General features: G+C 27.9%; 6 protein-coding genes across 6 annotated transcripts; 5 read left to right on the top strand and 1 right to left on the bottom strand.

The window, feature by feature from the left end:
- Positions 1-318, bottom strand: OCT59_026118 (uncharacterized protein; the record flags this gene model as incomplete). Its single annotated transcript, XM_066142961.1, has 1 exon — positions 1-318. One exon carries the CDS (start codon positions 316-318, stop codon positions 1-3), a length of 318 nt encoding a protein of 105 aa, XP_065992527.1.
- A 2546-nt stretch (positions 319-2864) lies between these two features.
- OCT59_026117 (uncharacterized protein) lies at positions 2865-3149 on the top strand (the record flags this gene model as incomplete). Its single annotated transcript, XM_066142960.1, has 1 exon — positions 2865-3149. One exon carries the CDS (start codon positions 2865-2867, stop codon positions 3147-3149), a length of 285 nt encoding a protein of 94 aa, XP_065992526.1.
- Positions 3150-3452: 303 nt separating this feature from the next.
- Positions 3453-4661, top strand: OCT59_026116 (uncharacterized protein; the record flags this gene model as incomplete). Its single annotated transcript, XM_066142959.1, has 7 exons — positions 3453-3506; positions 3574-3753; positions 3818-3902; positions 3987-4047; positions 4170-4398; positions 4467-4530; positions 4594-4661. 7 exons carry the CDS (start codon positions 3453-3455, stop codon positions 4659-4661), a joined length of 741 nt encoding a protein of 246 aa, XP_065992525.1.
- Positions 4662-12329: 7668 nt separating this feature from the next.
- OCT59_026115 (uncharacterized protein) lies at positions 12330-12758 on the top strand (the record flags this gene model as incomplete). Its single annotated transcript, XM_025329481.2, has 1 exon — positions 12330-12758. The coding sequence occupies one exon, from the start codon at positions 12330-12332 to the stop codon at positions 12756-12758; it is 429 nt and encodes a 142-aa protein (XP_025168477.2).
- Positions 12759-13749: 991 nt separating this feature from the next.
- Positions 13750-14079, top strand: OCT59_026114 (uncharacterized protein; the record flags this gene model as incomplete). Its single annotated transcript, XM_025311775.1, has 1 exon — positions 13750-14079. The coding sequence occupies one exon, from the start codon at positions 13750-13752 to the stop codon at positions 14077-14079; it is 330 nt and encodes a 109-aa protein (XP_025168478.1).
- A 1322-nt stretch (positions 14080-15401) lies between these two features.
- Positions 15402-17512, top strand: OCT59_026113 (uncharacterized protein; the record flags this gene model as incomplete). The annotated part of the gene is made up of 2 exons (XM_066142958.1): positions 15402-15669; positions 15873-17512. The coding sequence occupies 2 exons, from the start codon at positions 15402-15404 to the stop codon at positions 17510-17512; spliced, it is 1908 nt and encodes a 635-aa protein (XP_065992524.1).
- Positions 17513-21133: the final 3621 nt, after the last annotated feature.

Raw genomic sequence — 21133 nt, 5'->3', positions numbered from 1 at the left:
TCAAGTAGTACCATATTTTTTTTTTAATGTTTTTCCACTTAACCGTGCACTGTTCGACAGAATACTGGCAATGACTGCTAAGAAATATATTTGACGCGTCTTGCCAAAGCTTTTCTTTTGTATTACCACTGTCACCTCGTTTGGTACTATATGGTTTGCTTCTTCTTTCCGTTCTATTAAAAATGAAAGTAAAAGCTTGATAGTATCATCGTTCCATTGGCATGATTTTTTTTTATTGTTTTTAAGGTCCACCTTAGTAGAATTTTGCGCGTTATCATTTTTACTAAAAGTTGCACTGTCATGAAGTGTTGTTTCCATTATTTAAATGAAATATGAAAGAAAATTTAATATGAGAAAAAAATTATTTTATCAAAAAAAATTTATATAGGTGATCATAGTGGGTAACATGTGGTAGTAGGGTGGTGGATAGTAAGTAGTACGGTATGTTTAATCGTGGGGTATATACGGAAATTTAATAGTAAAATCCAGATCAACTCAATTAGATCTAAATTAATTTTGTAATTGGGTTGGATTGAGGCGTCGACTCAATCCGATCCAAATGAATTTGCAAACACACCCAATATTTTATAATTAATTGATTGAAGAAATTGTTGATTAATAATAGATTATTACAACCAAATCCATATCCGAGATTCTCTAAATAAAGTTTTAATTCAAATGGTTTAGTTAAATTAATAATTTATTGAGTAAAATGAGTAAAATGAGTATTAAAAGAATAATAATAGATGAAATGAACAGATTCTAATACATTTAAGATTGATGTAATATAAAATAATAAGAAATAATTATAAAAGGATAAATCTAATTGTAACAGCCTGTTACGCGTCTTATTTGTAACAATCCCAATTTTATCCAATTAAAATTTAAGATCAGGCGTAATGTAAACAAAAACAAAAGATCAGTCGTGTAACCAAGACAAAAGAATTTTTTAAAAAATTTCAAGAAACTGCTTATAACTTGAAATTTTGTCTATGAAACACTCTTAAAAATTTTATTTGTAAACTATATACTAAATTTATTATTAAAAAAAATAAAAAAAGGATGTTACAAATAAGATATGTAACAGGCTGTTACAAATACATTTATTCATTATAAAATTAATAAAAATATTTGTATGATTTTCATAATATTAAAGTTTTTTCGAAAATACTTCTAAAAAATTAATCAATTTTTATTAATAATTATTTTTTCACAATTCTTTAATTAATCCGAATTTCATTCTACATTCAAACGTCAGATCATTAATATAAACAGCTACATTATTGTAAACATAATTGGGAATTGCTAAACGTCGCCTGGGCTATTGTCGCCTTGGTTTTTTTTCAAATATGTCACATGATGTACAATATAAAGAGTAAATTTATTAATCAGCAACTTAGCTAATTATTGATCGGCCAAACTCAAAATTTTTAAAAGATATTTTAAAAAAAATTTTTTGCAAACATATCTATTCAAAATAATCTTAGCTAATGAAATTTTATTTGCAAATATTAAAATTTAAATCACACATCTACGATTTTAAATAAAAAAAAATCACTGTATTTATTTTTAATGAAGTGATACAAATAAAAGAAAAGACAAGTAAATTACAATGATCAAGAAGAAAGATGCTAATAAAAAAAAAAATGAAATAACAATGGAATAATGGAGAGTAAAAAAGAGTAATGAGAAGTGATAAGAAACAAAAAGGAGAAATAGGACATGATGGGAGATGAAGAGAAGTGATGGGAGACGAAAAGGAGCGATGGGAAGATGAAGAGAAATAAAGAGAAGATGAAGAGGAGTGATGGGAGACGAAAAAGAGTGATGGGAGATGAAAAGGAGTGATGGGAGACAAAAAAAAGTGATGGGAAGATAAAGAGGAGTGATGAGAGACAAAAAGAAATGATGGGAAATAAACAGGAGAGAAAAAGAAATAATGGAAAATGAAAAGATGTAATAGAAAATAATGAGAGACGAAAAGGATAGAATAATGAGAAGTAATAGAAGGTGAAAATTAATGAGAGACAAAAAATAAAAAAAATGATCATGATAGAGGGTTGGGTAGCAAAAGATAATGATAGGAAATCAAGTAAAAAATAAACCATAAAGTAAAAGAAAACTGAAATTAAGTTAGTAAGAAATGAAATATAAGATAGAAACAAAATAAAAAAAATAAATAAAAAATAAAAACATACTTTTATTAATCGTAGAACTGAAAGAACTAAAAGATCTAAAAAAAATGAAATAAAATTAGTAAAAAACGAATTACGAAAATAATGGTGTAGTTAGCCGAAAAATTCAGCTGAAGGTGCAGTAAATTTTCGGCTAACAACACCCAGCCGAAAAAAATTCATGTTGATCTTGAATATTTTATTGGTTCAACGTCTACTATTTTTGGCTGAATATTTTCTCTAAATACACTTTTTTTAAATAATAGTAGTTAGCCGAAATATCCAACAGGAGTGCAAGAAATGCCAATACATATATAATTTTCCAGGAGACCAAAGCGAACCAGCATGACAAGGAGACAACATCAAAATGTGTTAATTTAAAGTTAATAAATAAATAAATTAAATTAAGGATTTTTTTTTATCGCTACAGCTAGTCCTCAAATGTCACGTGTTTAGACTATTATCATGTGATTAGTTTATCGTTATTTTTTATTAAAGCAACAGATAAATCAGAAAAAACTCTTTCCCCTTTTTTTACGTTTTCTCATTTTCCGCAGTAAATAGCGCATAGTTAATTTTTTTCTAGTTTCTATTTTAAACCTTTGAGGGGAAGAGGCCCTTTAGGGCACCTCGGTCATTATACGAGGTTTATTTCTTATCATAACCCAAACTTAGTAGCTGTTAGGGAATATGTCCTCTTCAAACCACGTTAAAAAAGACTTTTCCTCAGTTCCGTATGAACCTTTAAAACCTTATTTGCAGCTGGACTCATGTTCCGATAGCGGAAGTAATATTACCGAAGGCGGACTTGCTAAGAATAATGTTTTAGATATTAATACACAACCGCAGAAAAATATACCTCAGACTATTATATTCAACACTCTTTTATCTTCTTCAGTACCTTTGGCCTTCTCTTTCTTGAGTATATATATAACATGTAGTGTATGGATGACGAAGTATGTAATGTATGGTTGATTTTAAACCATACATATATGTAAGCATCAAAATCATACATAACGTATGATGAACATTGTGTAATATTTATGTTATGAGAGTTAAATCATGCGATTCGATATAATATAGTTCATATAGTTCTATAAATAGTTTTGTGGCTTACTCTCAGTTATGTGAGTTATATACTTTTTACGTGACGCGTCTGTCAATTTGAAAACTTTTAACCTTCACTCAATTTAATAAAATATTTTATATACAATATCAGTTTTATAAACTCAAATAGTTTCAAGTTCTTATTTTTTTTATTTTTTTTTTTATTCAAAAATGAGTTTATCAGACATAGAATTTATATCAGACAATGAGACTATTAATTCTCAGGTAAAACTTTAGCTTAAACTATTTGTTTTTATTGACATTTAGCACCACTTAAAATATTAATTTTTAGAGTGATGAAGAATGCAATGATGATAATGAAGACTTTCTAGCATATTTTACAAAAAAGTTTTCAGTAAATACTATAATCCATACTTCAGTTCCTATAGAGTATCCAAGAACATCACCAACTGGTGTTGCTACAATTTACAACATAACTGGATGGTCTAATCCTCTTGCTTGTTTCAGTGATGTAAATATATTTTTACCTATTTATTCATTTAAAATCATTTCTAACATTCTTGTTTTATTTATAGATACAGTATTCTATAAATGGATCAGGTGGTGGTATTACACTTAAAGACTGTCCATTTCTTGGCACTTCAGTAAAAAAAAATGAACGTAAGTGCTGAGGAATAAAGCACTGCCAGTTTGCAGATGCTGAATTTATCAACCAAAGCCATCAATGTGTTGATTTTGATTCAGAAGATTTTAAAAGAATCATTGCACAACAAGAAAATAACACAGTACAAAGAAAAACTTGCTCGTAAGTATCTAATTTGTTTATTTAAATTTATCAATAATAAGTTTTTTATAATTACAGTTTTCAAATTAAGTCACAACATTAACTTTCTAAATAATTTCTTATCCTATATTTCTTTTGAAAAGCTTCTTTCTAGCTGCTCAAGAATCAACATGTAAATTTAAATCTAATAATGTGCAATGTACTGGCAAAGCTACATTGAGAAAAGTTAAATGTAATGGTACTTTAGTAGTAACATATATAATTGGATGTGAAAAGTATGTTAGTGGCGAAAAATGGCATCGCTACATGAAAATACCAGATGATATTGATCTAATATCATTGTTGAGAAATTTATTTAATGGATCTCATATAGTAAGTATAAATTTACAATTTTTATTATCTAATTACAAATTATTTAATTTTATTTATTAATTTAATAGCCTGAAATTGAAAATAATGAGTGTAAAACAATTTTTCCTTTAAATTCAAGGAGAAAAACATGTGGTAATATTTTATTATTTAAATTCTTATATGTTTTACATTTTACTAATAAAAAATTTTTTAAAGATTTTTTTCATACTCATAATGGTGGTGAAGTTGTAAGAGGAAAATTATTGAAAAACCATGCGATGTAAAGTTTATACCGCAACGTATAATCATTTTACCACAAAGTATTGACCACGAACCTGATGATCAGGAAGCCACTTCTGATGACACTAAAAAGATCGAATTTCATCACAAAAAAAGGCATTTGAACAATAATTATCTAAACCAAAATTTGGAATTCTCTCCTATAGCAAAAAGAGCGTGTACCTCATTCACTATTTTAAAGGAAAAAGATGATTTTCTCTCTACTAAAATTCATTTTATTTACAGAATATAGATGATTTGTATCTTAGTGTTTCCCTTTCTTTTTTTCTTCTTCTTCTTCTTTCTTCCATAAATACAACAATTTCAAACAATGTGAAACATTCCACCTATGACAATATTTACAGGTGGCAGTGTAAGCTGAAAGAAAAATACAGATTATTTAGTTTTCTTTTTAATTGATTTTAGCTATCTTCATTCGGTTGGGTTTTTAGATAGTTTTTCTTTAATCTAGTTAGGGCTCAATTTATTTGAGCGATGATTCTACATATTGTTATTTTTATAATTATTTTTATTAGTTTAATTATTACAAATGTACTTCTCCTGGCTAGCCTTAAAATAAATAAAAATAAATATTAAAGCAATAACAATCTCCTCTCCTAGATTTCAAGCAAAATCCTTCCAAGAGAAAGAAGAACGTTCCTCTGGTACCGGTAGTATACATATGCTAACTCCATGATGCCTTCTTTTTATTTTCTTATGTAGGATCCCACGGTGGTGTAGTTGGGTGAATTTTAAGGAGTGTATAGTTGTAATTGTAGGTAGTTGTAGTGCGACGGTTCTAGGCTTTTTTTTAGCTTTAGCTTTTTTTCCTCCCCATTTTTATATCCTATTTGGTCATATTCCTATTCCCCAGTGCGTTAATTTTTTTATTTTTTTTATTTCGTTTCAATTTTCTACTAGCTTTAGCAGTAGCGTAGTTTACTGTTGAAGTAGTTCTAAAATGGGAGACGAGGTCCTACTTGCGGGATGTTAACACAGATAATAGTTAGTTTTCACTACTTGTAGTTGTTACTTCTATGGTGCAAGTAAACTATACTCGACAATCACGTGATGATGTTTCAATTTTCTGGCGCAAGTTTTCATATCACGTGATCAGACCTTGTCCAATAAAAAACGAGAATTTTTATATGTTACACTGTTTCGTACATAATATTTTATCTGTTATGTCAAAACGAAAAATTTATTCATTGAAACTCTTCATATTTAAATTACATGGTATTGTTATATATAACAACCTTTTTTCCTAGGTATCTTACTAACTTGTTGTTGTCATTTTGTTTTACATGGCATCAGTAAACGTGTGATGATTTTCTCATAAATCAGAAGGTTTTCTCATTGTTAAAGGAATTTTCTCATCAAATGAATGTGATAATTCGGGCCAGCATTGAAATATCATAATTTCGGCCTGAATTATAAAAATTTTTAGCCAATAAGATAGGGCACGTGTGATTCAATTTGTTTCAAATTTAGGCCGATCATATAAAAATTGGTTAGTTTTAAATGCCTATAACTTTTTATACAGATCTTTTTTCAAATATCTGACCGGTAATTTGATAGTACTTGTCTTGAAGAATAAAACTACCAGTTTATTTTCTTTAAAATTTATTTTTTAAAATTTTATAAGATTTTTTAGTACTACAATTTTATTGTTGAGTATAGTTTACTTGCACCATATTAAAATTTTTTTTGTAATACTCTTATCTACTGAAATAAAAAAAAAAATATTAAAGCAATAACTATACAAATTAATTATTAACATAGTAACATGTTCTATTGTTATCTTTTCTATTGATACATTCTTTCGATTAATACATTTTTCTATTGATACATTTTTTTCTATCCATGCATTCTAATTAATTATTCCCGACCAACTTTCACATACGGATGTTAAATTTCTTGTTCCTAGTTATAGATATGTAACTTGCGTAAGAAACCATAATATTTAATAACCTAATCTTCACATTACTGTTTTCATAGATTATTGTTCTCTTTGCGTTTTTTGATTTAATAAATAAAAAATAATGATTTAGATTTATTGATAATATACAATAAATAAAAAAAAATTTATTTAAATTACAAACTAAGAAATGTGTAAAATATTTTACTACTCTAGTCTTAGTGTTTAAATAATCCAATAAATTTTCAATATTGTTTGTTTATAAACATAATTTTAAAATCCATCTAAAAAAGAATATATACAAATAATATAAATTAGTATTTAAGATATTATTCAAACAATATTAAGAAAAATATTAAGAAACTAACCATCAGGAATCTCAAATTCATCTTGATCTTCTGAATGAAGGTTTAGATTATTATGTATTTCATCATCATCTATAAAAGGACAAAAGTTTTTAATTTAAACATTGCAAAAAATAAAATGAAAATTTATAACAAAAAAAATTATACTTACCATTAACTGATCCTTTCATTTGTTGCATTTTTTCTTTCTTATGATCATTTTGAATGTCTAAATTTTTAAATAAATAAATAAGATTATAATAAATATTGTAAACAATTAAAATTTAAAATAGTATTACTTACCATTCTTTGAACTTATTTGTAACCTTTTAAATACTTTAGATAATCTTTTACTACCACCTAAAATCGAGATAAATTTGTATCATTATTTTAAAAATTTGAATATATAATTAAATTACCTTTAAAAATACTATTTATTTTTGATGTTTTATTAATCTTCTGATCGTTTGAATTATTAAAATCTTCAACTATAAAAACGCAAATTTGATTAATAAATATTTCATCAAATGAAATACTCAATAAATACCTACTATTATCAGGAATACTAAAATCATATGTTTTACTATGAAATGCTATTTAAAAAATAAGAAAAATAGGTTATAAATTATTATAATAATTAATAAAATAACAATAAAAAAGCTAACCTTCTTGTTCTTCTATAATGTGTATAATCATTTAAATTAAAAAAAAAATTAGCAACGTCATCATATCTTAATCAATAAAAAAAAACTTCATAAATAATACCTTCTGTTGCATTTTTTTGTTCGGGTAAATTTTCAAATTGATGAACTTTGCTTGTAAATAATCTGCTGCTTATATAATTTGTGCTAGTTTTTATTTCAAAATTATTCACTGCTTTTGACTGCTGGAAAAATTCATCTGGCATATTTTGATATGATAGATGAATTTTTTTTATTTTTTTCCGAAGAGATTGTATTCAATGGATCAGCATCCCAACATTGTACCATTAAATTTTTATATTCTAAAGGAATATCTGACATAATTTCTGGTCTAATACCATTAATTATATCCATTGCAAGATTATAATCATCATGCTTATAATCAATAAATGGTGAATGTCCAGATGAAATTTCCCACATAAGTATTGCAATACTATAAATATCAGATGCAAAAGTATATCCCTTTCCATTAATAACTTCTGGTGCTATGTAAGGAAGATTTCCATATATACTTTTTGATGATTTATCAGCAGGTCCACAAAATCCAAGATCACTAATAAGCCATCTATCATTTAATTGTGAATATAATATATTTCCAGAGTGCAAATCTCTATGAATTGCTTTTTCAAGATGAATAAAATAAAGTGCATTAATTATTTCAAAAGCAATTCTAATTTTTTCTTTCCATGTAAGTTGATTATAATTTTGTTGTAAATATTTTCTTAAATCCATATCCTCTTTTCTCATTACAAGCATATAATGTCCATTTGACAAATCTTGCGTTAAACCATAACATCGGACAACTTCTGCCCATTTATTACTTATAATTAAATGTGATTTAGCCTATAAAAAATTTAAGAATCTTATTGTCAATACAAAAATTATTCAATTTATAAAATAATTTAAAATACGCACCTCTTCAAACCAACTTTGATTTGCACTTTCAACATTTTCTAATTTTTTAAGTATTATTTCTTCATTTTCAAATCTTATTAATTGCTGTTCACTAGGATTCCATTTATCATAACTTCCATTAATCCAATCTGCTGTATAAATTTCAGAAAATCCACCTTTTATTAGATATTCAATATCTTTTAGATTGTTATATGGAATCCATTCAACTACCGTATCTGGCACAAATGTTTCCAATTGACATTTCTGTATTAAATTATCAATATCATTATTTCCGGATGTCCAATTTTTAAAATTTGCTTTTAAATAATTTCGAACACAATATTCACAATATAATGTAGCTAAACATTCTTGTTTACAATTTTCACAAATTCTTTTTGTTCCTGAATTAAAAAGAACTTTATTTCGGTCATAAGTTTCAGTTATGTAATTTATTGCTTCGGTTTTTTCATCATCTGTAAGAAGTTTATCATCAAGAATAAATTGTTTTTGAAATTCATATTGTTTGTGTATGTCAGTGTGAATATTATAATCAATTAACGAATATGCTCTATGAGCTGTTGCATAAACTAATTCTCTTCGAATAGTAGACATAATGCAATTTTTATTATAAAGGTTTAAATGAAAACTTTTTTTTTATTTTATTATATAAATAAATACAAATATAAATTGGAAAAATGAATTTTTTTTTTTTTTTTTTTTTTTGAAAGAAAAAAAAATTTAAATTTATAGTGTAACAACAATTACACAAACAAGTTTAAAATAGACATAATAAACTATTTTTAAACATGCTTATCGCTATAATAAATTTTACATTTTCTATAAATAAATACTGTAACTAAAAATAAAAAAACATCTAAGTGTAAAGTTATAAATAATTTCTTTTACTTTGACGAAAGAATTAAAAGAATGGAAAATATTGATAATAGTAGTGATTATATTATCGTTACTTCGTGACTATGATTTGTTTTTTACATACTGAAATTTTTTGTAAAATCAGTAAACCAAAAAAAGTATATATTATGTAAAAAGAATAACTCAATTCTATATATTATTTAAAATGAAAATTTTCTTATATATAATACTAACTAATTTATTAAATTTCTAGCGCTATAATTAGTCAATAAAATAAATAAAAAATTTTGATAACAGTGTTTCAATTTATAAAATTCATAAAATTATGATTATTAAATAGTACATTTTTAGAAGGCTATCTATTTAAAGTATTTAAATTTTTTATAGTGACGCTGGGGAAAATGTTATTAAATTTGTCATCACAGATTGCCGAAAAAACTCATGTGAAAGAAAATTAATTCAAAAAAAAATTTGACTGATTACATGCAAAAGTAACGCGAAAGACTATTTTTGTACCACACTTTAAATTAAATGACATAAATAATTATTATTCAGGAACAACCTCAATAAAATATTTCTAAAATAAGAGTCATTAAATATGTTACTTCCAATTCCCACGCGATACATAAAAATTTTTCTTGTAAAATTTATTTACAATTTATTTAAAAGACCATTCAAAAAATGTTTTTCGAAAAATTTCGATACCACATTTCCATATTGGGTTCCAATACCGTTAGAAGATCTTTTTATTAAATTAGACGAAAAGGTAATTTTATCTTTTCAATCAATTTTTTTTCTTTTTTATAATTATAAATAATACAATAATTGAAATAATTGAAAGATATTATCAATATATCAATACTGATGAGAAAATATAATTAAAACTGTTTATTACCAAATATCATAATTATTTCCTATTTACTAATTAATTAATTAGCAAGCACTACTGTATTTACGCAGTTATCTAAAATGTCAATCTTAAATTGTTACTCAATCATCATATACTTGCGAGTCTAAGTTAAAAAAAGGAAAGAAAAGGTTATAAAAAAATAATTAAAAGTATATAAAATGTCTTAATAAAATTACTTCAGAAACCGTTACAATAAAATTACATAATAATCATAAGATAAAATACAATGGAACCACGATAATAATTTCAATTCACACGCCTCCGTCACAAAAAAAACGACGTACAGTACAGTTATTCAAATTGAAAGAAAAAATGCCTATTATAAATAAACCTACTCACTTTCTACTATATACTCGCCAATAGCAAAAAACCAAAATACAGAAAATTGCAATACTACATAATTCGGGTATAACTGATAAAGAAAGATACAGTAATGTACTTTCATACAAAGAAACTTTATCAAACAATAGGTTTTCCTATTATTAATAATTGTCATATCATTTGTATTACGATCAAACTTCTTTTTTTTAAACTTTTGATGCTTGCTACTCCTTATGGTATATTAAACTCTACCAAGATTTTTATTATTCTTCGTGTTTCATAAATAAAAGGCTGCGATTCAACAATTATTAAAGGATAATACTGTTTACACCAGATTTTTTCATACTAACCTAAATATTGTAAGAATCGGACTTACTAAAAAAAAATCGGACTTACTAAAGAAAATTTGATCGACATTGCATGATGGCGTCCAAATCAAACTTCACAACAAACACTAAAAGGAAAGATCCGCAATAACATATAAATAGATTTGCCAACGTAACATAAATAGATCCGCCAATATAACATTTTGGTAAAAATCATTTTATCCTAGGAAAAACGACAGGTTGTTAAATGTACATACATTTAAGGATACATACATTTAAGGATAATATTTTACCCCATGTATCATAACATGCTTACAATGATTATAATGAGAACAATTAGTTACGCAAATTCAAATCGATTTTGTTATTATCTGTTATTATCAAAACAATAACAATTCATAAAATCTTGTTAAAAAAATTATTTGTTGAATTCTTTATAAATTAAACTTTTTAGAACTGAAAAAAAAATCATTGCTACAGAAAATAACAAAATATTTTAAAAAAAATAAAATAAATAAAAATAAAATAGAATAAATATTCTAGTTATTCCAATTTTTTCAAATATTATAAATATTATAAAACCTTTTTTTATTAAAAACAAAAATTAACAATATGGATGACTCTCTCGATTCTGGTCATTTTGTTGAATATGATTGGCTTGAGACTCTCAATGGCAAAATTGGTGTGTTCGCAGTAATAGTAGCCATAATTTTTGTAGTTATTATAATTCTTACATTCATCGTACGAATCTTTCAATTTCCCCAATTCCGTCAACAATTTATAAATTATTTCATTGATGACAATACTCGAAGCGTTCCCACAAGAATACTTAAAATAATTACTTTCTTACTTCTGACTTTCGGTTTTGTAGCAGTCACTTCATATAATGTTCGTAAAATGATATTTTATCCTCCCAAGTTATCCATGACATTGGAAGAGAATAAATCTTTTCCATCTATGCTCTTTTGTCTTAACACTCAGAATCCTGACGCTAAACTCGAAATTGTAATTGCAAAATATTATGTCAGTTTTGATACTTATGTCAGGAAAAATAATTCTGCCCCATTCATTAATTTAATCAAATCACGAGTTTTTACTACTATTTCTGGAGAACATGGTGATTGTGAATTTTTTAATGGTACATTGTTCCCATCATTTTTGAAGCAGGAGGTTAATGCTGCTGGGGTTTTTGTTCTAGTCTTTAAATCTTCTGATGTTATATTTTTCATGGGTGACACCAACAATGATATAGACTGGTCACGCTCCATTCCTCAAGGGAACAAATTTAGTTATGTAGATGTTTTAACATTAAAAAATATGAGTATGTTACAATATACAGAGACACGCACTAAAGTTTTAAATGGAACCACATATCGAAGTTTTCAGATGGCTTTTAAGGGTCATGTTGATTCTACTGTCAAAGATGAAAATTTGGTTGGAATTATACTCTCTTCACCGACACATATTATGACACAGGTTCTAAAACCATCCCTTACATTATTTGAACTTTTTAGTAATATCGGTGGTTACATTAGCATTTGGGGAGTTTTCGTCTTTCTTTTTGGTCGTGGCAAGATGGACCCATTCGGGTTTGTCTCACGCTTTATATTCATAGAACATGATAGAGCGAAACTTCTTAAAGAATTGGGGAAAATTAAAGATGATAGAAGTGTAAAATTAAATATCTCGAAAAAAGAGGAAAATTTTAATGAATTTAGTAATCTCAATAATCAAACTGAATTAAAAAATCTACTTGCAAAATACTATATCTACATGGATTTCTACGAACATGCTGTCAAAACACTTGACGTGTAATTAATTAGTAAATACTAGTAATAGTAAAAAGTATATAATGTATATAATATTATTTAAAAAAAAAAAATCACAGAACTATTTTAGATATCAAAATTTGTAACACTTGTAAAAAGTTATTTAAAAGTAAAAAATTAAAATAATGTATTTATTTATTGGATGATCATCTGATGTATATTCTTATAAATGATTAATTGTTTATGTACCTATTCTGTAATTTAAACTGAACGGCGGCAACTTGCGCCCGGAGTTAAATACTTATCTTCAAATCTCGTAAATGTATTTGTTTTATTAAAACTAGAATTAAAGTCGCTATCAGAATCGCTACCTGAATTGTTAGAACCGTCATACGGATTGTCTTCATCACCATAATAACTATCACTTGAACCGTTGCCAAGAACCACCAAAACCGCCACTAGAACTCGGATCAACAAAATCTCCAAATAATATTTAATAAGTGTTTCCCTATTTTTTTTTTTCGATTTTCTAATGCTTTAATTTTTTTCAGTACTTAATTGTGCGTGAATTTCATAAATTAATTAATGGGCGTTTGAAAGGTTTTAATTCTTTTCATATTTTTATTCTAACTGAAAAAGTTTTTCCGTATCATTTTCAAAGTTCATCGATCCATCAAATTTAAAATATTATCTGAATTTATATTTTTATTAATATCATTATGGTTTCTTTTTTTTTGCTATAGCTCGACAATGCTATATTTATCACATGTGTAAACGATTTTTTTTTAAAAAAAAAATATCATATCGAATCATTATTTAGGTCAACTTACGTTATAGAATTCCGTCAGAACTGGCCAAGATAACTCTATCTTAATAAAATATCTGGATGTAACGATTGTAACGTAATAAAATAATCATAAGTAATCCCAAAATAGCGTTCTCAAAGTAATAAAAGCATCGACCGTGGAAAGTGTCAACTTATTTTAAGTCGCAAAAGGATCTGGAGCTCTGGTTGCAGAAAAAGGGGATACAACAAAATGGTCATTTCGAACTTTCAAAGAAGTAAAGGAGCAGCTGGAGAAGAAGAAATTAGTCCTCGAACAAAAAGAAGAGAAGCTTTATTCAAACGGGAATCTTTTGGATCGGTAAATTCGGAAAAGATCCAAGACCGTCACGAATGGGCGCTGGGCGAATTCTTGGAAAAGGAGAAGAATTTAACTAGAGAAGTATTACATTCGTCGGTCGAACCTGATGAAGCGGGAAAAGTTACAGGCGACTTTAGGTACGATCATCAATCACGTGATCCGGAGTCGAAAAATAAGGACCCGGAATGGATGAGTGGACCGTTCGTCAAGACTTCTCGATAAAGAAAAGATATCAGAGAAGGACGTGGTTGAATACATAAAGTGTCGGTGTTCAATGATGGTGACGTGATGGAGTAGATGATCGCAACTTTTGGGATCGGCTATCAAAACAATTAATAGAATGTGAGATTGCGAAAATTGACACTAACAATAGGAAGATGGCGAGCCGTTTGGCAAAAGAAGACAAGACGAAGAGGGTGAATATGGAATAGGCAGGTAGAAAGACCTCAAAAAGTAAAGAAGATTGAGAAAAGAAATAGTATTATCGTTTTTTTAGGTAAAATTTTGTTTTGCTTTGTTTTTTTAGGATAGTTTTCGTGTACATGGGCTTTTTGCTAAAATCGTAGATAGTAAATTTTAGTTTTTACAAAAAATATACTTGGTGTACCACGATATCAAATGTTATTAGCAAAATAACCATTAAAAATTTTTATTTATTTTGGGGAGGTTAATTTAATTTTTTTAGTTCAACAGTATTTTGACTAAAGGAGAAGGTCGGTTAACTTAGTTTAGTGATGGAAAGAACAACAAAAATGTTGTTTAACAGGAGTGATTATTTCTCCAAGAATCCAACACTGAATTACCCGATGATCAGGATGACTCTATTATTGATTCCGAAGAGGTGATTAGACCAATGCGTAGGAGACGCAAGCGGATACCTTGGAGTAAGCATATCAACCCACATTTACCCACCTATTTCTTTAACTTATGACACCAATTCTTCGGGTGATTCCAAAGGAATCGATCCAGGCAGATCGTCCAAAGTTGAAGTGAGTACATCATCTATTCTTCAGGGGAGATCCATATCCAGACTTCCGATCTCTATTTTACCTGATGAAGCAGATGAAAAGCGAAAACATATAGTGTTAGAGCAGTTTCCTTATCTATTATTGAGATACAGTGAGAATTATGGTGATAAATTTGTGTTTAACAGTTCAGTACCTTGTTAATACCATGAAATCGAAAATATAAAGAATGGTAAAGATGGTCGATAGGGCTGTTGTGAGTATTTTGGAGAGTGCTGGGAGGCTTTGTATCAAAATGGTATACCAATAGTATCGGTAAAAGCATAGAGAACGAAAATTTCATCATGCGAAATACGCTGTATGATATCAGGAAAATTCTTGTCGGCCCGCCGTTAAGGCGTTCATTATCAGAGGTAATAGATAATTGTTATTTTTCTCGCCTCTGTGTGATGTAATTTGCGTAACCGATCAACTGATGAGTCAGATCAGTCTGTGAGACAATTTCTCATATATGAATAACCCCAAAATTTTTTTTCTCGATTCATCCATTCTTTTCATACTATTTTAATCGCAAAAATTATGTCGTCTAACGTTGCAAGTTCCTCCACTGGTGTTCCTGTTATTCCTCTTCCGACATTCGAGGAAGTGAAAGGATATAATGCCGTAGAACTTAATTTATTTTTGAAAGAGAGGTTAAGCGACATTGATAATCACATAGACACGTTAACAGCTGAAGAAGTCAAAGGCTCGATCTTTTTTAAATTAACGTACGAAGGTCTTAAAGCTTATGGAATACCTCTTGGAGCTTCTACAATGATTGTAAATTTGATTAATGAATATAAAGGACGTAAGTAAATTTCATTCTCATATTTGCCAATAATGTGCTTTTCTTTCCTGCTTCTTATCATCAAACCGTCAAACCCTCCCAAAAAACGTTCACGTTATTGTAGATCAACCCACTGCTGTAAATGAGTCGTAATAGATTTTGTCAACGCATTTTGGCTTGACTATTTGATAACCGTTCATTATTTAATATTTTCCAGTATTTAGGATACAAACGAAGAAAAATTGATGATGAAGAAGAAATTCAAAGTGATAACTATGATAATGAATCTCTTGAAAAGGTTTGGAAAGCATTCAAGGAGGCGACAATAGATGACAATGTCCTTAATTTGTCCAATGATGCTTCCTATTTTCTGGGCGTTGACGATTACGGAAATCCAATATCTACTATATTCATCCGCGATTGCTATCTCGATTTGTCCAAGATAATTTTTGAAAGTAATAGGTCTCGTTGGCGTATTACCGGAAACCCGGGGATTGGGAAAACCTTCTTCGGTTATTATTTGCTTTATATTATTGCAAAAGCCAATAGAACGGTCGTATACCACCAACATCACAGATCTCCGATTCTTTTCAGCGAAGACAAAGTTTACTGTAGTAAGGTAGACGATATTCACCTATTCAAGGATTACCTAGGAAAAAATGATACTTGGTATATTGTAGACGCTCGGGAACCGATGGAATTTCGTGGAAAAACTATTCTTGTCTGTTCGCCCCAGATGACATACTATAAAACGTTTGATTCACTTGGGATAAATGTACGATACATGCCGGTGTGGTCTCTTGCAGAGATCGATATTTGTAGGGATAAAATTGATATTTTCAAACATCTTACTAAAGAAGAAGTTCGGGCCCTGCATTATAAATGGGGTGGGATTCCTCGATTTGTCTTGTTTCATGCTCGCAATTACAATTCGCAAAAACAACTGGATGCTGCAATTATTGAAGTTGAAAAAAGCATAATGTATTTTGTTGGTGAAACCTCTTCGGGCAACAGTGCTAATCATAATCTCGTTCATATCTGTACAAATGTACCAGTGAAAGAGGCGGATCAAGCAGAAGAGGTGGATCAAGAGGAAGAGGCGGGTCAAGAGGAAGAGGCACGAAATATACAAAATAAAGGAAAGGGGAGAGAAATTGAAGGTTCTTCTACATCAGCAACTCTCGTGAATTCGGCAGACCTCGCAACTTCCACAGATTCTAAACTCGCTGATAAAATGTCTTATTATAGTGAACGTATTCTAGAGTTTGCGTCTGATTACGTTTCCGAAATGGTAATAAACAAACTTGCTGAAAAACACAAGCAAGAATTGTTAGATTTTGTGAATAGTAGCGATGATTTGAATGAATTTGGTTCACTCCGAGGTACTATGTTTGAGCGACTTGCTCATCGAAAGTTGCTACGTGGAGGAAAATTTAAAGTTCGCCCTATAGATCGAGACTTCAAAAGGAATGATCCAAGGCTTGTACTGAATAACATGGAAAAAGTGTTGTTTAGTGACATTGATGATATTGGAGATGCTACAAATACGTCCGGTACTACTAAATATTACATACCAACTCAAAAAAATAATAAGTCGTTCGATTCTTTTATCCCTACAAACAAGTTCTTCCAGATGACTATTGCAGAGAGACATCCTATCGTCAAGAGTGGCCTGGAAAAGTATATTCGTGGAATAACACGTCCAGATGAGGAGATCAGTTTTTACTTTGTTTTACCTGAAACAAGATTTACTACTTACAGTATTCACACTACAAAGAAAACTGTTATCAATAAAAAACCTGCTTGGTTTGGTCGTTTTAAACAATACGCTCTTGAACTTGACCTGAAGATTGAAGATATATAGCTTCAAGTTCATGATTGTACCTTGACACTGTATATTTATATGCTTAAGTGTTGTTTTTAAAGAAATCCTTTTAGAATGTAATTGCTAAGATTTGTCATAAACATCGACTTCGTGAACCAAACCAAGTTCACGATCTCAAAGTTTAGCACTTTTTTATATACCGTATTGTAAAGCTTACGCATATTAAAAATTTAATAAAGTTTTTTGCCTTTCTTTTTATTAATTCAATTTTTGTGTTGATATTGAAAATAAGCTGTGAGATAATTTGTCATGATTGGTTCTTATGCAAGTCAATTTCGGAAGTAATTACACGTTGATAATACTGTAATTAAAAAGCACTATAATTTATGTACAGTAAGACTCCTCAACATTGATAATGTCCTATTCACTACTTTTTTATTCGCTCAGATATAGCGAGTTAAACATTGTGTAGAAAATTGGTACAAAAACAGAGGTCACTTAGCAGTCTTCAGATGTTTGAATATCACGCCGGCTGATGTCTGGACATCATGTCGGATAATGTTTAGACACCATGTCAGATATATGTAGAATGATATTGATATTCAACATGGTTTGAAAACATTTCCTCTGCTAATCATATTATCAATTTCCTGGATCAATTTTTAATTTTTTATAACTATTTTAGAAACAATTATAAATTGATTACTGAAAGATAAAAAATAGAAATTGAACCAGAAAATTATTATATTTATGAAGAATTAAAAATTCACCTAGAAAATTGTATATACCATAAACAAAATCAAGTTGTATTTGGTAATTATAATTTAGATTGTTTTCAACGTCATACATCCAATAAAAGTGATGTATTAATTTCTATAAATTTTATTTTTATGCTATTTTAATCCACTTTATAACTTTATTTAAATTTTTCCTATAAAAATTTTCATTTACATTATTTTCGTTTACTCCTTAATAGAAATATCGGTCTGGGCTAGTATTGAGCTCATTGTTTATCGTAGAGTAAATTAAAACAGTCGCTAATTTTTTTTTGTCTAAAAATTTTTTTTCCAGTTAGTGATCATCTAGACTAAATCTAACTAGTAAAGAGTATATTGCCACTTACTTTATAAAAATGATTTTTTACTGTAAGTGATCGTACCATGATGAAATTTTATTTTATGTTTAATAGAATATTCGTTCAATCATTCAAATCACACCACTTACATGTTTCATTTTCATATTAATATTTAATACAATGATTTGAATTGTTAATCACCTCTAAAATGCTTGTAAAACATGGAAGGTAATTACCTTGTAAATTTTTAAAATAGTATTTTTACCTTACAGCAAAAAAAACATCCTATTACCAATTTAAAAAATTAAAATTGTCATATGAAGATTAAAACCTGTTATCGTCCGGAGCGAAGCGTAGGACTATAGAATTATTTCCTTCCTTCCGCCTATGCACTTTCTTTTTTTGTTTGCTAAATATATTGTTATCAAAATTGATATCGATCACGTGCTGATTAATGTTTGAAATTAAGAATCTAAACAATGACGCAAAAATTATCATTTTTGATTGGTATTGTTTTTACTAAATTGATATAATCCCGATACATATACAAATTATTATTTAGTTTAACAATTATGATATATTAATAAAAAGTTAATTATATTTAGAACTCTATAATGTCAAATATTTCCTAATTATTTAATTATATCCAATTTTTACTTACGACGTGTATATTTTAATACATATATGTCAAATATAATATGAGAATTTTCTTTAAGAAAAAAATAATACAAAAATATGTTTAATAACATATAAAAAATAATTTCATGTTATTGAAATTTTCAAAGAAGTTTAAGGGCATTCTCAAATCTCAATGGACCGGAAATAAAATTTGAATTACCATTCCTGAACCATCTCATAAAGTTACGCTGATTGGTTACTATTTCTTTTTTTTTTTATATTCCATCAATGGGAATGATTATACTGAATCCAATCACATATAAGTAAACCATTTCGATTTATCATTGATTAATTACTTTTAGAATTCATATTGTAATATATATATATATATTAAAAGAAGTATTTGCAATTGTCTCAAATTTTTATTCCTGCATTGCCATCAAAATAATCAACTATGCGAAAAACTAATACGAAAGAAAAATTAGTTAATTCGAAAATAACAGATGTAAATAACTATCAATTATGTTTGTTCACATTTGATATACCGCAAAATATTTTTAATATAAAAATCATCAAATTTACCACTTCTCACGTTCATATCTTTGATTTTTATTTCAAATCGTCTGATATATTAAGAGAAGAATTTTATTACATCATTGTTATATTTTGATCTTACGTCTTATGAAAAAATAACAATATGAGATATACAATATGTGGACACATATCGGCTATATCAGCCTACCATAAATGGACCAGTAGTGATAATAACGATAAAAGAACAAATTTATGGTGGATTCAATGACAAGTCGAAATTTTAATTAGGATGCATCCTGTTAATACAAATATCGAAGGTATTCCCAATTAAATATTTAGAGGTTAATAAAGTAACATAAATATATAATTAATATTTTGTAATCTATAATAGATTGATTAAAAAGTATGGAAGAAAGGCTCGAAATCTAAAGAAATTAGGGGTATAAGTAATGAATTAAAAAGACTTAAATCCAATGAATCAAATATTGTACCTGAAGAATTTATATTGGAGTTATAGATTCAGAACACATACCATTTGTTGAACATAGGGGAGTAAAATTCGTTGTCCAGTGCAAGAATTTTACAAAGGACAAAGTAAATGGCTCCCTCATTAGAGATTTTATTGTATGTATATTTATGATTATTTGAAATTAAATCTTATATGACCTCAACTAAAGTCAATAATTATTCAGGGAGGAGATGAATTAAATGATTACATGAACATGAAAACATCGATGTACAAAAATCGATTTCCCTATTAATGATGGTATAATCAGGCACATAATCCACGAACGATATTGTCATCAAAGGGACACGTGGAACGATAATGAAAAAAACGAAAACAAAAGCGGTAACATGAAACATAGTTTCTGGAAAGGAGTGGCAAGTAAAATCAATCTTGAATTTGGAACGACTTATTTGCCCGTAAAGATATAAAAAACAATTTAGTTGGAACGAAGATTTATTTAACATTAACAAAAATTAAAATTAGATAATTTATATAGTAGAAAAGAATATGTAACCGTAAGAATATCGGTATCGTAAAAGTAGTACAACATACTAGTAAAGAGCAGATTCAGATAGTGAAGATTTTGATATTGAAATTGATGCTATGTGACATTTTTTGATAAAGATTTTGTTTGAAAAATTTTGAGGATTCAATTGAGACATTTTTTAATAGAGATTTTATTGCAAAACTACTTTTGACATTTAATTTATCTGTAAAAATGTTTGATTACCTATAAAGTAAAAAAATACTTAACATACTGTCATTTACATCTATCTACTGTAAAAGAATATTACATTGAATTTAAATCTCTGTATCCGAAAATAAGTCAGCAATTTCATCACATTATATTATTTTTAGAATATTATGTAAAGCTAGAAATATATTGTAATCTCAATAAGGGACGAAAAAAGAGTCAAACAATCAA

This window comes from Rhizophagus irregularis, chromosome 6 (genome assembly GCF_026210795.1).
Source record: "Rhizophagus irregularis chromosome 6, complete sequence".
Classification (NCBI taxonomy): Eukaryota; Fungi; Glomeromycota; class Glomeromycetes; order Glomerales; family Glomeraceae; genus Rhizophagus; species Rhizophagus irregularis.
This window is presented reverse-complemented; position numbering and strand designations above follow the sequence as displayed.